Source organism: Rhinoraja longicauda, chromosome 6, assembly GCF_053455715.1.
Source record: "Rhinoraja longicauda isolate Sanriku21f chromosome 6, sRhiLon1.1, whole genome shotgun sequence".
NCBI classification, from domain to species: Eukaryota; Metazoa; Chordata; class Chondrichthyes; order Rajiformes; family Arhynchobatidae; genus Rhinoraja; species Rhinoraja longicauda.
The window spans coordinates 60,537,302-60,553,812 of NC_135958.1; the positions used below are offsets into that span (position 1 = coordinate 60,537,302).

The 16,511-nt window shown below is 45.9% G+C and overlaps 1 protein-coding gene across 3 annotated transcripts in view; it reads right to left on the reverse strand.

Moving 5' to 3' along the window:
* engase (endo-beta-N-acetylglucosaminidase) overlaps nucleotides 1-16,511 on the reverse strand; it is a 52,779-nt gene that overhangs the window by 22,094 nt on the left and 14,174 nt on the right. For all 3 annotated transcript variants that reach the window (XM_078401093.1, XM_078401092.1, XM_078401094.1), the window contains exons 4-8: nucleotides 14,806-14,954; nucleotides 12,438-12,592; nucleotides 5,601-5,749; nucleotides 3,643-3,808; nucleotides 1,159-1,262 (exon numbers count right to left, since the gene is read on the reverse strand). In XM_078401093.1, the coding sequence (XP_078257219.1) occupies nucleotides 1,159-1,262; nucleotides 3,643-3,808; nucleotides 5,601-5,749; nucleotides 12,438-12,592; nucleotides 14,806-14,954 (723 nt within the window). The remainder of the gene's footprint in view (nucleotides 1-1,158; nucleotides 1,263-3,642; nucleotides 3,809-5,600; nucleotides 5,750-12,437; nucleotides 12,593-14,805; nucleotides 14,955-16,511) is intronic.

Here is a 16,511-nt window from a genome sequence, read left to right on the forward strand (position 1 = left end):
TCAAATAAGTTTTGAGATGCTTTTTGAAAGGATAGAGAGCGCGCAGTCGGTGGAGCTGCTGCAAGACAGTGCCAGAAACCCTGGTTCGATCCCGACCACTGGTGCTGTCTGTACGGAGCTTTTACATTCTCCCCAGGGATTTTCTCCAGTTTCCTCCCACATTCCAGACATGCAGGCTAATTGGCTTCGGTAAAATTGTAAGATTGTCCCTAGTGTGTGGGATAGTGTTAGTGTACAGGGTGATCGCAGGTCACCGCGGACTTGGTGGGCCAAAAGGCCTGTTTCCGCTTTGTATCTCTAAAGTCTAAAGGAGCTGAGAGGTACATGGATGGGAGGCCAACAGTCCTTTTAATTTCCCCCTCATTCTAACCCAATAAGTGTTTTTTTTAGTTTTAGTTTAGTTTATTGTCACCTGTACCAAGGTACAATGAAAGCTTATTTGCTTGCTATCTCGTTGCGTGCCATCCAGTCAGCGGAAAGACTATACACGCTTACAATCAAACCATCTACAATGTACAGATACAGAATACAGGGAATAATGTGGAGCGCAAAGTAAAGTCCAATTAAAGATCGTCCAAGGGTCTTCTTTCATGATGTCCATGACCTCCAAGTTCGGGAGCTGCTTCTTCCCAGCAGCCATCAGACTCTTACGCACAGCACAACACTAACCACTACCTCAGCAACAATGACCTTCTATGGATCTTGTGTCAGTCACACTATGGACTTTGGTTTTGCATCGTTATCGCCTGGTTACCTAGTATTACTGATTATTGATTTTTGTACCATTGATTATGGTGTATTTATTTGTGTGCTATTGTTTTTACAGGTCTGTAAAGCTGCAGCAAGCAAGAATTTCATTGGTCCATTGCCGATACATATGACAGACTTGACTCTCAGCTCTTTCGGGACAATTAGTGTGGTCAGCTTCAGATGCCAGCAAAGCTCCAATCACCGTCTTACACGTGTCTCTTTACCCAAGCCTCACAGCTACAGAATCTGGATGATCCTAGCTACATTGTCCTGATGTTGCACATGGATGCCAAGATCTTCTGGCTGAAAGCAAATACCATTAGCGCCGACTTTAGTGCAGCTTATCGTCTACAAATATGGCACAACAAATCATTTATTTATGAGTTCAGAAATGCTTTGACTACATACTTGTGTTGGTTTTGATGGAAGCTTTCCTTATCCAGAGTCTCATACACCCAGCCAGGAGCGAACAAAGCTCCAGAGAAGTTGTACTTCCTGATCAGCTCGAAGGACTGGAATGCAACGCAAATCATCACATAAATACTTCATTCTGAACTCGAAAATATCGCAACTGAAAAAAGCTGAGAGATTATTGTACCTGATACTTTGCTGAACCCATAAAACTACAACACCTTCCTGCTCTCCCTTCTTCCCCAACCCCTTCCTCTGCCCTCAAGCCCCCCCCCCTTCTCGCCTCTGCCCCACCTGGACTCGTATTTCCCCCCTCTCCCTCACCTTCCACCTACATTTCTTCCTCTTCAATTCTTTTGTCTCACTTCTGTCTTTTCATCTCTGGCCTACTTTCCTATCGAAACCCGCCCTTCACCTGCACCCACCCATCAGCTGCCAGGCTTTGTCCTGCCCCTCTATCCCGCTCATCCCCACAATCAGTCTGAAGAAAGGTCTCAACCCAAAACATCACCTATCCATGTTCTCCAGAGATGCTGCCTGACCCACTAAGTTATTCCAGCACTTTGTGTTCTAAACTAAACTGGTACTTTGGGTATCACAGAACACTAGACTTTACACATTTTAGCTATAAAATAACAGCTGCAAAGACAGACTTTTATTTTCAAACCTTTCCTTCCAATTTGAAAAACGTTATCAATGTTCAGCAATAGCTTGTTACCATCATTAAAGTTGCAGTTACAGAGGACCCTGCTGTGAATTGTGAGAGAGCACGGATTGCAGACAGCTGGAATACTCGGCCACAACAGCAGAGGGCAGCAAAAACACTGACATGGTTCTTCCCGAAACAAAACTCATCTCCACCAATGCATCCAAATGAACACAGCCAACAACCACAGTGTAAGAAACCGCCACAGGGCAAAACTTATTATTCCATAATGCATCTAATTACATTTATATTTTACATGCAAATATTAAAATTAAAGGACCCGTCACCATTTATTGACAACACACTTAGAGCTGTACAGCACGGAAATAGGGCCTTCGGCCCACCTTGTCTCAGTTGACCAAGTTCACGTGATTGGGCTAGTCCCATTTACCTGCATTTGGCCCATTGCCCTACACCTGTCCGATCCATATAATTGTTCAAATGTCTTTTCTAAATTAAACTTAAATTGTCCGGCTTGATAGCCACAAGGTGCTGGAGTAACTCAGCGGGTCAAGCAGCATCTCTGGAGAACATGGATAAACGACGTATCGAGTCGGGACCCTTTTGTAAACCAGCATCATCTGCATCTGAATTGTGTCTACATTCAAAGGTAGACACAAAATGCTGGAGTAACTCAGCAGGGACAGGCAGCATCTCTGGAGAGAAGGAATGGGTAACGTTTCGGGTCTAGACCCTTCTTCAGACTCCTTCTTCAGTCTCGACCCGAAACGTCACCCATCCCTTCTCTCCAGAGATGCTGCCTGACCCGCTGAGTTACTCCAGCATTTTGTGTCTATTTTCGATTTAAACCAGCATCTGCAGTTCTTTCCTACACAATTGTGTCGACATTCTCTCCTTTGATTATTGTTCCGATTATAGTCTTAGAAACTTCAGCAAAATAGTCATGAAGATCAATGACAAGACCTGCAATGAAATTGCCAATTACTTCAGCTCCTATAAAATCATGTAACGAGCCTGCAAAACAGGGAGACACGAGGAACTGCAGATGCTGCAATCCTGAACAAAACACAAAGTGCTGGAAGAACTCAGCGGGTCAGGCAGCACCTGTGAAGGGAATGAACAGGTGATACTTTGGGTCGGGATCCTTCTTCAGACTGTGAGCTAACCCAAAATATCATGTTCCATTCCTCCACAGACGCTGCCTGACCTGCTGAGTTACACCAGCACCTTGTGTTTTGAAAAAAAACCGGACAGGTATCCGTGTCTCAGACTTGCAGAATTTTCTATTGAAATATGCTCCTTGAAATGTAAAAAAAACTGACCAGTGTCATTTATTTCCTTATTTATATGGCAAACTCATTGCAAATGTACGAACATAACCGAGTGAAAATTGTCTAGCGTATTGGAATAATTTAGGTCGGCCACCGATTTTTTGGCACCTTTGGTACCAGAGCCTTTCGGGATTATCCATTTTGCCGCACCAACAGAGCGGAGGGGGGGCTGAGAGGGGGGGGTTGAGATACCAGGCCGCAAAGCCGGCCGTGGAAGTCGCTATGGCTGGGGCCGGCCTGGCTGCCGGCCCCAGCCAGGCCGGAGTTCCAGAGCCACAGCCGCAGGGGGCAAATTCAACCCGCCGATTGACGCGGATGTCCCAATGAGGTCGAGTTCAGCTGCCTAACCCGGCCTAGTCGCCACCTTTTTGGGGGGACTTCCGGGGGGGGGGGGGAGTTTTTCCCAATTCAAGGGAAGGACAGACTACCAGTTGCCAGAAAAAACGGTGGTGGTCCTGTACTCTATATCTCATCTCACATTACCTGATGGGTTTCAAACATTCCTCCAACAACATCTCCTCGGCCAAACACATCAACCCCGACGTAGACATCTGCCTGGCGTCCCCCCACCAGCTCCAACGTCCTCTCCAGGTGGTCCTCCTTCCAGTTGTAGTTCAGGAAAATACCGTCGCAGGAATCAAAGAAAACTCTACGGGAAACAAATAAACCTCCTTGGTACCAAAAGTAATCAAGATAAAAAACACTGGTTTAAAATGTATGGCAATGTATGCCTATTCCAGTATCTGCGGTCTCTTGTGACTTTAGTGTAATTTGGAATCACTAAGAGATTGAGCAGTGGATCACAGTTAATGGTACATGGTGGACAGGGTGGTGAAGAAGGCGTTTGGCACATTGGCCTTCATCAGTCAGGCATTTGAGCACATAAATTGGGATGTGACGTTACAGTTGTGCCAGACACAGGTGAGGCCACATTTAGTGTACTGTGTTCAATTGTGGTCACCCTGCTGTAGGAAGGATGTCATTAAAGTGGAAAGAGTGCAGAGAAAATTTACGAGGATATTGCCAGGACTCAAGACCGTGAACTACAGGGAGAGGTTGTGCAGGCTAGGACTTTATTCCTTCGAGTGCAGGAGGCTGAGGGGTGATCTTATAGAGGTGCACTAAATCATGAGGGGAATAGATAGGGTAAATGCACAAAGAATGTTCTTGATTCCCCAGAGTAGGGGAATCAAGAACCACATGGCATTGGTTTCAGGTGAGAGAGGAAAGATTTAATAGGAACCTGGGGGGCAACTTTTTCACTCAGAGGTTGGTGGGCTCGGAAGGCACGGTGGCGCAGTGGTAGAGTTGCTGCCTTACAGCGAATGCAGCGCCGGACACTCAGGTTCGATCCTGACTACGGGTGCCGTCTGTACGGAGTTTGTACGTTCTCCCCGTGACCTGCTTGGGTTTTCTCTGAGATCTTCGGTTTCCTCCCACACTCCAAAGACGTACAGATATGTAGGTTAATTGGCTGGGCAAATGTAAAAATTGTCCCTAGTGGGTGTAGGATAGTGTTAGTGTGCGGGGATCGCTGGGCGGCGCGGACCCGGTGGGCCGAAGGGACTGTTTCCGCGCTGTATCTCTAAATCTAAATGAAACAAACTGCTGCAGGCAGTGGTTGAGGCAGGTACATAACAACATTTGAAAGTCACTTGGACAGGTACATGGATAGGAAAGGTTTAGAGGGATGTGGGCCAAACACAGGTCAATGGGACTAGTTAGAAGGAACATCTTAGTTAGCATGGGCGAATTGGGCCGAAGGGCACGTTTCCATGCTGTATGTGACTGTATGCCTCTATCAGCATTTAATGAACTGATGGTCAGAATCAAAGTTGATCTTGTGCAGGAAGGAACTGCAGATGTTGGTTTAAACTAAGGACAGATGCAAAATGCTGGAGTAACCCAGCGGGACAGGCAGCATCTCTGGAGAGAAGGAAGGGGGGACGTTTCGGGTCGAGATGCTTCTTCAGACTGAATCTGAAGGGTCTCGACCCAAAACATCACCCCTTCCTTCTCTCCTGAGAGCTTGCCTGTCGCGCTGAGTTACTCCAGCATTTTGTGGAGGTAAATAACTGCACATGCTGGTACATATCGAAGGTATCACAAAATGCTGGAGTAACTCAGCAGGTCGGGCAGCATCTCTGGAGAGAAGGAATGGGTGACGTTTTGGGTCGAGACCCTTCAGATTCAGTCTGAAGAAGCCTCTCGACCCGAAACGTCACCCATTCCTTCTCTCCAGAGATGCTGCCTGACCTGCTGAGTTACTCCAGCATTTTGTGATACCAGCATTTTGTGTCTATCTTCAAAGTTGATGTTGTTGAGAGGTGATATTTCACAGAGGGAATTGAGTGATTGGGACACAAGTGCGATATTAATGCAGTGATACTATTCCAACAGCAGGCAACAAGACACAGATGATTCCCATAACAGGCACTTACTTGTTCTGTTCATTCAGCTCATTCTGCCAGTCCAGTTCTCCAGTCTCCAACACACTATCATACCAGATAACCAGGCTCTGAGGAACAGCGCGCTGCATGCTGGCACGTAGATAGCTGAGAAACTCAGGCACATTCTTAACCGCAGTGGCCTGGGATAGATACAAAACAAAGCACATTAGCAATGCAACGCAATGTGCAAGTATCATTAGTTGAAGACAGAAGATGGTGGATGCCTCAAATGTGCAGCAAGGGAGGTGGAGTCTGATATGGTTGTCACAAAATGCTGGAGTAGCTCAGCGGGTCAGGCAGCATCTCTGGAGAGAAGGAATGGGTAATGTTTCGGGTCGAGACCCTTCTTCAGACCCGACCCGAAACGTCACCCATTCCTTCACTCCAGGGATGCTGCCTGGCCCGCTGAGTTACTCCAGCATTTTGTGTCTACCTTCGATTTAAACCAGCATCTGCAGTTCTTTCCTGCACACTGATACGGTAGTGGTGTTTAAGAGACTTGGAGACAGGCACGTGGATATACAGGAAAAGGAGCGATATGGATCACATGCAGGCAGGGGAGATTAGTTTAATGGCATCGTGTTCGGCATGGTCAATGCGGGCTGTTCTATATTCTACGTTGAATGCTGGCTACCATATGTCAAAGGTTCTGACTGTCTACCCTATCTATGCCTCTCATAATTCTATATTCATTTATCAAGTCCCAACGTTCCAGATAAAATGATCCAAACCTATCCAACCTCTCCTTGCAGCTGTATCGTTCTAAATACCCAAATGTCCGTCACAACAGTTACAACATTATGTATATTCTGCTTGGGTAGCTTACATTCCAACGGTTTAAACACTGGATTTTCCAGTTTTAGGTAACTAACCCACAAACAATCACCCACCCCATTTCCCCCCCTCTCTTCTCCTTTCACACAGATGCACAGCCATTTCTCCAACAATCCTGCCTCCCCCTCTTTCCCCCTCTCCCTGTCCACTTCCACCTATATTTCGTCCTCTGGTTTCACACCTTGCCTTTTAATCTCCTTATCTCACACCTTTTGTCTTTTCGAAGGTATTTATTCACAAAATGCTGGAGTAACTCAGCAGGTCAGGCAGCATCTCAGGAGAGAAGGAATGGGTGACGTTTCGGGTCGAGACCCTTCTTCAGACCTTTTGTCTTTTCATCTCTAGCCTTTGTCCAACCATCTGCCTATCAACCCCCCCTCCCTCTCACTTGTATCCATCTATCACTTGCCAGGATAGACATCAAAAGCTGGAGTAACTTAACGGGACAGGCAGCATCTCTGGAGAGGAATGGGTGACTTTCTTCAGACTCGACCCGAAACATCGCCCATTCCTTCTCTCCAGAGATGCTGCCTGTCCTGCTGAGTTACTCCAGCTTTTTGTGTCTATCTTCGGTTTAAACCAACATCTGCAGTTCCTTCTTACACATATCACTTGCCAGTCTTTGACCTGCTTCCAACTTTCTCTCTGACCCCCCCCCCCTCTCCCCCCACTACAGTCAGTCTGAAGGGTCTCAACATAAAACATTGCCTATCAATATTTGCCAGAGATGTTGCCTGACCCGTTGAGTTACTCCAGTGCTTTGTGTTTTGTTTAAAATTACGAATGTTAACTGCGCCCATGACATTCACTCCAGAGAGTTAGAGAGAGATTTTCATTCTTTTCAATTGGGCCATAACTTTAAACAAACATACAATTTAATCTGGAACCACAAAACTGTGCGGGCTCATATTGAGTAAGAGTCTAGTTATTTCCCAGTCATGCTGCCCAGGACTCCTATGTTTTTGAATAACCACCACCCAATCTAAGGCTTTTTCTCCCTCCAGATAGATACGTATTTGGACACAAATAGTCCACTCGAAGATGCCAAGCTATTCGTATGGGCAAAAGGACACAAAGTGCTGGAGTAACCCGAGGTCACCTGGTTTTAGTTTAGTTTATCATGGTCACGTGAGGTACAGTGAAAAGCATTTTTGTTGCGAGCTATCCAGTCTGCAGAAGACTATACATGATTATAATCAAGCCATTCGCAGAGTACAGATATAGGATAAAGGGAATAATGTTTAGTGCTCGATCCAGAGATTCTGCCTGACCAGCGTGGTGCACATGGCAATGATAAACTAAACCAAGACAAAACTAAAACTGGTGCCGTCTCGGGTCGAGACCCTTCAGACTATTCAAGTGGGCCTCCTATTAAACAAGGGCATTGAGACTTTTGTAATATACCACATGGCTAGTAAATAATACATGCGGAGGGCTCTGTGGCATGGCTATTAAAACAAAACTCTGGTTGTTAAAATGTAATTGGGTTTGCCGTATCCCTCTGTGCAAGGACTCTACTCATAGCGGTTATGACTGTCAGTGTGATTGGATACTCCGTTTGATATCCATTTAATCAGTATTTTTATTTTATTAGACCCCATTATAATAATACCAGTCACCGCACAGCAAGCACAGGAATCCCATTCATGGACTCTGGGATATGCAATTCACTCCAACAAAAATTGTTAATGCTATAAAACTCAATTCAAATCATGATTGCCTGGAGACTTTTAATTTGGGGAAATCAGTTTCACAAGCTAGAGTTCCAAGCAAGGAAGCAACTAGTTATTTTTCTGTGTTAGTCACACACACACACACACACACACACACAGAAGCAGAAGTTAATAGGAAAAAAGTAGGAAGTGTATTCAAAGCGCAAGTAGGTTCATGATTAGTACGGGTATCAAATGTTACGGGGAGAAGGCAGGAGAATGGGGTTTTTGAGGGAAAGATAGAACAGCCACAATTGAATGGCAAAGCAGACTCAATGGGCCAAATGGCCTTATTCTGCTCCTATGTCTTTTGAACATATCAATAAGCAAATGAGGATCTGCATTACCACCACAGAATGCAATTCACTCTTTGAAACAGCACACAAAACAGAAGGAAACATCACAAGGGCATCTATAATAACATCATAGATGAACTAACTCAATCCATTTTTCCACTATATTCAGACTTGGGGAATTTCATCTTTACAAGAAATTCAATTTCTTATTTACTGAGGGTTTTGTTCAGTGGAGAATCCCTTTAAATTAAATGGTGAGTTAAAGTTCATGACCACGTCGTAATGTAATAGTAAACTTGGGCACAACTCAATAAGGATAGCAATTAATCTTCCAGCTAATGCTAAATAAGCGCAGTAAAGAACTCAAGAGGGGTCCTGGCCTGAAAAATGTTGCCTGTCCATTCCCTCTGTCCCAAAGACATGTGGATTTGTCGGCTAATTGGCTTCTGTAGATGCCTCTCAAGGGTAGATGCAAAGGTGGGATAACATAGAACTAGTGTGAACGGGCGGTCAATGGATGGCACGGACACAGTGGGCCGAAGGGCCTGTTCCCATGCTGTATCTTTCAATCAACGAACAATAACGATGCTTAGCTCATGCCTCTCTTCACCCCTCCCATCTCTACATCTCAGATAGTTTATCAGATCCTGGTACAAAATGAACAGAAACTTCCTTCAATTAAATATTATTAAGACAAAAGCCTTTGACTTTGGTCCCTGACTGATTGCATCATGGTCTTTTGATTCGGAGGGCCGATTGGCCTGTTCTCATATGCTGCATCATTAAACTAAACGAAAAAAAAAAAAAGATACAGCATGAATTCGGCCGACCGAGTCCACGCCAACCATCAATCGCCTGCTCACACTAGTTGAATGTTATCCCACTTTCCCATCCGCTCCCTGCACACTAGGGGGAATTTACAAAGGGCCAATTAACCTACAAACCCGCACGTCTTTGGGATGTGGGAGGAAACCGGAGCCCCAGGGGGAAAACCACGCAGTCACAGGGAGAACATGTGAACTCCAAACACAGACAGCACCCGAGGTCAGGATCGAACCTGTGTCTCTGGCTCTGTGAGGCAGCAGCTCTACCCGCTGCGCCGCCCGCTGGTCTATTACTGAAACCATACAGCACAGTAGTGAAACTGAGCAGCAAAAGCCAAAGAACAGATCTCAGCAGCTGCAGCAACAGCCGGGGCTCACACTTCTACTCGCAGTCTCACTTCTTTTAAAATATACTTCCTGTCAGCTTCCCAGAGTACAATGTATTTTGAAAATTAAACTGCTGGCTATAAATGAAAGTACCAATTCCCGCCCGAACTAATGGTGCCATAAACATTCCTTCAATAAAACCGGCTACCTCTTAAAAATCTGCTCTACAGCAGAAGCCTTTCGATTGCCAACGCAAGATCTAATAGTTTAGGTCTCTGTAGTTTGGAGATACAACGTGGAAACAGGCTCTTCGCCCCGACCAGTCCACGCCAACCATCGATCGCCTGCTCACACCAGTTCCTTGTTATCCCACTTTCCCATCCACTCCCTACACACTAGCGGCAATTTGCAGAGAGCCAATTAACCCACACGTCTTTGTGATGTGGCAGGAAACCGGAGCAACCAGAGGAATCCCATGCGGTCATGGAAAGAACGTGCAAACTCCACACAGAGAGCACCCGAGGTCAGGATCGAACCCGGGTCTCTGGCGCTGTGAGGGAGCGCCTCTACCCGCTACTTCACTGTGCACCCAACAGTTATTCTAAAGTTCGGAGAGAGCGAGTTAAAATATTCTGGAAGATATTCAGGCTGGAACAAGACAAGAAACAAATTAACTGCTCAACGAAGCATCAGCAGCTCCTGCCCATGGAATTCTCCAAGTGAACAGCAGCTCGTGATGAAATACAAACATCCTATCTGTTGACAATAAACTGACATTTATAGTTAAACTGTTAACTGGAATATTTACGAGTCAAGTTCTTTTTCAAACCCCACCATATAACATCTCTACATAATTTCTTGGCTGTGAAACTGGGCAGGCAGCTTGCACGCAATCTGCCTGCAAATCTGCACTAACTATCACCGGAAGGCGAAGCTCAGAGCAGCAGTCAAAGTTTAGCTCTTTCTCACTCGCACTGGGAATACGCCACTCTTCTCCAAGGCCCATATGTGCTGCAACTCCTCAAAAACCCAATCACCTCCATCTCGCAGCGGCTTCGATGCCGAGTTAATCACCTTCCATCATAATCTTGTCTCCACTGCCTCCTGAACTTCTTGCAAAATTCTTCTCCACTCCCTCCCTCCTCGTTAAACTCGAGCCTGTTAGAAAATCCTCTTCCTCACATCGTCCCAATCCCTTCAATTGTCTTGATTTTGCATTCTGAAATTCACCCCACAAACCTCCTTAAACTTGTTTTCTCCATTTGGAACTTTCTTAAATGTGACCTCTCTGACCAAGCTATTGTTATACTTCTTAGAGATTACCCCTTATCGTGCAATTCATTGTTATTTTGTACCTCCGTGCACTATCTTGGGAGAGACTTCTGCTTTAAGTGGTCGACATTGATGTATGTGATAGCAGTAGCTATAGTAAGCTCGCCAAGTTACATCTTGCACCCACCATCACCTCCCTCTACCTGCCTGCATCTTGTTCCATTTGACAATTAAACACTCGTGCCGCTTGATCTTTCAACATAGTTGACCCCCACCGACTGTCCTCCTCCATTGTCCAAATAGATGGGACTGCATTAACCTTATTTTGGTTTTCTCCACTCAAACATAACAAAATAATCTTATCCTTTGTAGGTTATTTGGCCTCTGTAAATTGCCCTTAGAGAGGAGGGAGTGGGTGAAATATTGGGATAACATAAAACTAGTGTGAATGGGTGATCAATGGTTGGCGTGGACTCAATGGGCCAAAGGGCCCATTTCCAGGCTGCATCTTTAAACTAAAAAAGCCTTGTGTGGCCGAGCATCATCAATGCATTTTGCCAGGTTACCCAGAGAAAATCCTAAAGAATAAGCTAAAATGGACACAGAGTGCTGGAGTAACTCAGCAGGTTCGGCAGCATCTCTGGAGAACGTGGATAGGTGACAATTTGGGTTAAGCCCCTTCTTCAGACTGGAGTTACTCCAGCACTTTGTGTCTGGTTTATTTAGTTTAGATTTAGAGATGCAGTGTGGAAACAGGCCTTGCACTAGTTCTATCCTACACATTAACGACAATTTATAGAAGTCAATAAATCTACAAACGTGCACATCGTTGGAACATGGCAGGAAACCAGAGCATAGAAACATAGAAAATAGATGCAGGAGGAGGCCATTTGGGCCTTCGAGCCAGCACCACCATTCATTGTGATCATGGCTGATCATCCACAATCAGTAACCTGTGCCTGCCTTCTCTCCATATCCCTTGATTCCGCTAGCCCCTAGAGTGTCTAAATCTCTTTTAAATTCATCCAGTGAATTGACCTCTACTGCCTTCTGTGGCAGAGAATTCCACACTTCACAACTCTCTGGGTGAAAAAGTTTTTACTCATCTCAGTTTTAAATGGCCTCCCCTTTATTCTTAGACTGTGACCCCTCGTTCGGGACTCCCCCAACATTGGGAACATTTTTCCTGCATGTAGCTTGTCCAGAACATTTTTCCTGCATCTAGCTTGTCCAGAACATTTTTCCTGCATCTAGCTTGCACCTGAAGAAAATCCACAAGGTCACAGGGAGAACGTACAAACTCCGTACAGACAGCACCCGTAGTCAGGATCGAACCCGGGTCTCTGGCGCAGTAAGGCAGCAACTCTACCGCTGTGCCACTGTGCTGCCTTTTGTGTATTGACCAGCATCTGCAGTTCTTTGTTTCTACGCTCGAAAATGTTAAAGAAGAAAGGAATCTTGAGATCGCTGGGACAATTATTATTCTCTCCCCTCGTTAGAAAGGAGACCAGCAATCTTTACCAAGTGAACAACAGTCAATGAATCCCAAATCGTGTTACTCACACTCAACTTGTTTTCAATGTTGATCAACCATCCATCAAACCGAAACCACTGGGCTACCATCACAAGCTTGTCGGCCAAGGCACAGAATGACTCCTTGTTTTTCAAGAATGTCTCACAACATGCAGCCCCATCCTCCCATTCTGTGATAAAAGTTCCTGAAAACAAATCACAAGTACCACAAGGATCAAAGTCTTTCACCTATTAAGATAATTTTCCCAGGAGAAATGGAATAGGTGATGATTTGGGTCAAGACCCTTCTTCAGACTGAGAGTCAGGGGAGAGGGAAATTAGAGGTATGAAAAGGTACAAGGAACAAATAAATTAAAGGTATGAAAAGGACAAATTAAAGCCAGCAATGATAATTAAGGAACGGTGGAGCTCACAATGGTCCATTGTTGGCTGTGGAGAAGGTGACAACGAGTGGATGGTTAATGTTCTTTCTAAAGTTAAAAATCAAACTGAACACCGCACAAAATACATCCAATTAAACATAACTGGGACTATGCAGTGATATTTGCAGTGAGCTGGAAAGAAATGCAAAGTTCCATCTCAATGTTAGCATTGGAAATGATTCAAAGATTGTGATCTAATCCTTGGAGACAGCAATTAAAACCAGTCAAAAGGTAAAAATAGTTCCTCTGAACCACTCTCCCCAGAACTCCCTGGTTACCGCACCAGCGACACTCGAGGACGAGAGGCATCAGCTTATTGTAGTTTAGTTTCGTTTATTGTCACGTGTACCAAGGCACAGTGAAAAGCTTTTTGTTGCACGCCATCCAGTCAACGAAAGACTATACGTGATTACAATCAAGCCGTCTACAGTATACAGATACAGGGTAAAGGGAATTATGTTTAGTGGAAATTAAAGTCCAGTAAAGTCAGATTAAAGATAGTCCAGGGGTCAAATGGGCGCTCAAGATCGCTCTCTATTGGTGAGAGGATGGTTCAGTTGCCTGATAACAACTGGGAAGGAACTGTCTCTGAATCTGGAGGTGTGTTCATACGTTTATAAGTTATATGAGCACAATAAGGCCATTCAGTCCATCAAGTCTACTCCGCCATTCAATCATGGCTGATCTATCTTTCCCACTCAACCCTATTCTCCTACATTCTCCCCATAACTCCCGACACCTTTACTAATCAAGAATCTGTCGATTTCCGCCTCCACCTTTGATTAGCACGGGTGTCAGAGGTTATGGGGAACAGGCAGGAGAATGGGGTTAGGAGGGAGTGTAGATCAGCCATGATTGAATGGCGGTGAAGACTTGATGGGCCAAATGGCCTAATTCTACTCCCATTTCTTATGATCTTTAAAAATATTCATTGATTTAGCCTCCACAGCTGTCTGTGGCAATGAATTCCACAGATTCACCACCCTCTGACTAAAGAAATTCCTCCTCATCCCCTTTCTAAAAGTACGACCATTTATTCTAAGGCTAAGCATCTGGTCCTGGACTCTCCCACTAGTGGAAACATCCCCTCCATCCAGGCCTTTCACTATTCAATAGGTTTCAATGAGGTTCCCCCTCATCCTTCTAAACTTTAATACCAAAGCTTTTGATTTACACGCACATATTTTTGGAATAACGTGCTCAAATCTACACCTGGCAGCGTGGTGGCATATATGTTTCACTTGCACGCTTTGAATTACACACTGCTTTTCAAGAGCACAGCCCGAGGTGAAGCCTCGGCGGCAGCAGTGGAGCCTCGCGGCGATGGGGCCTCGGTGGTGGCAAAGCCTCGCGGGTCGACCTGCAGTCGGTGGTCGATGAGAGCATGGGGAACCGCCCTGAGGGGGGGGGGAGAAGAACAATGGAGGACCTGGTGTGTGGGGAGCCGCCGTGAGGGGGAGGTGGAAGAACAATGGAGGATCCGGCGTGAGGGGAGGGGGGGGGGAAGAACAATGGAGGATCCGCCGTGGGGGGGGGGGGAAGAACAATGGAGGACCCGGCATGAGGGGGGGGGGAAGAACAATGGAGGATCCGGCGTGGGGGGGGGGGGGGAAGAACAATGGAGGACCTGGTGTGGGGGGACCGCCGTGAGGGGGGGGGGGGAAGAACAATGGACAATGGGGACCCGGAGTGGGGGGACAGCTGTGGGGGAGGGGGGTGAACAAAGAAGGAGCTGGCTTACTTTGTAACTTAGTCAGTGCCGTAGGTGCGCCTCAGGTATGCAAGCAAAGAATTTCACTATGCCTTGTCATACGTGACCATAAAGTATTCCATTCCATTCCCTACCGTGTACAATGCAAGGTGCCTGCATGTCGCATATATCCAAGTCTTTTAGCTTTTGCCTTCCAAGCATCAGCATATTGAGAAACCAGGGTGGAGCACCGCGGGAGTTTTGCTGTAAGGGAGCCAGTGTTTACCGAGGATGGGGACTCTGTGTTTGTGTGCAGCATTGGTCCAGCAGGAAGGTGGGATAGTCACCATACGATGGCTGAAGTACACAAAGATGTCGATGTACGACCAGTGGTAAAAGACAAAAGGGTTCTCATCACACGTTCCTTGTATATACCTGAAACCAAAGCAGTATGTTAGTGCCAAATCTGTCAGGAACACACAGAGTAAAAACACACGCTGGATACGATACCCGATCCTCACACGCACACAAATACACACACACACACACACACACACACACATAGTGCTGAAGGAACTCAGTGGATCAGGCACTACCTGTGGAAGGAATGGACAGACAACATTTTGGGTCGGGACCTTTCTTCAGACTTATGGCGATATGGACTACCCTCTGCGTGACAATGTTGCCCCTGACGTCCCTCTCAAATCCTTCCCCTCTCACCTTAACCCTATGTCCTCTCGTTTAACAATCCTCTACCCTGTGCGGCACGGTGGCGCAGCGGTAGAGTTGCTGCCTTACAGCGAATGCAGCGCCGGAAACTCAGGTTCGATCCTGACTATGGGCGCCGTCTGTATGGAGTTTGTACGTTCTCCCCGTGACCTGCGTGAGTTTTTTCAGAGATCTTCGGTTTCCTCCCACACTCCAAAGACGTACAGGTTTGTAGGTTATTTGACTGGGTAAATGTAAAAATTGTCCCTAGTGTGTGTAGGATAGTGTTAATGTGCGGGGATCGCTGGGCGGCGCGGACTCGGTGGGACGAAGGGCCTGTTTCCGCGCTGTATCTCTAAATCTAAAAGAAAAATCTTATACGCCTCAATAAGGACAACCCTCAGCCTCCTATCCTCCAAAGAAAAAAATCCCAGCCTATCCAACCTCCCTCTGCAACTCAAGGGAACGGATCTGCCAACTCCAGGCCTGAGTTCCAGAGCCCCAGGGGGCTAATGCGATCCACTGATCAGCCGCGGAAGTCCCAATGAAGTTGGGATTGGCCATCTCACCTGGCCCTAGGCACCACATTTTCGGGGGGACTTCCAGTGGGGTTGGGGGGGGATTTCATGTGCGTTTTCGTAATTTTGTCCGGATTAAAGGAGGTGCCAGAGCTCCAGTTGCCAGAAAGTCGGTGGTGAACCTGTAATACTTTAAAATAATATTTTGCTTTGTTTTCACTGTGGACTTCGGTTTTGCACTATTATGGTGTGGTAACTTAATATTACTAATTATTAAATTCTTGATTATTATATGTTTATTTGAGTGTTATGGTGTTATTGAAACAAAAGTGGGGTTTGGTAGGTATTTGGAATGAGAACAGAAAAATAGGCGCAGGAATAGGCCATTCGGCCCTTCGAGCCAACACCGCCATTCAATACGATCATGGATGATCATCTAAAATTAGTACCCCGTTCCTGCTTTTTCGCCATATTCCTTGATTACTTTAGCCCTAAGAGCTAAATCCAACTCTCTCTTGGAAACATCCAGTGAATTGACGTTCATTTCCTTCTGTGGCAGAGAATTCCACAGATTTACAACTCTCTGGGTGAAAGTTTTTCCTCATCTTAATCCTAAATGGCCTACCCCTTATTCTTAAACTGTGACCCCTGGTTCTAGACTCCCGCAAACATTGGGAACATTTTTCCTGCATCTAGTCTGTCAATAGACAATAGACAATAGGTGCAGGAGTAGGCCATTCAGCCCTTCGAGCCAGCACCGCCATTC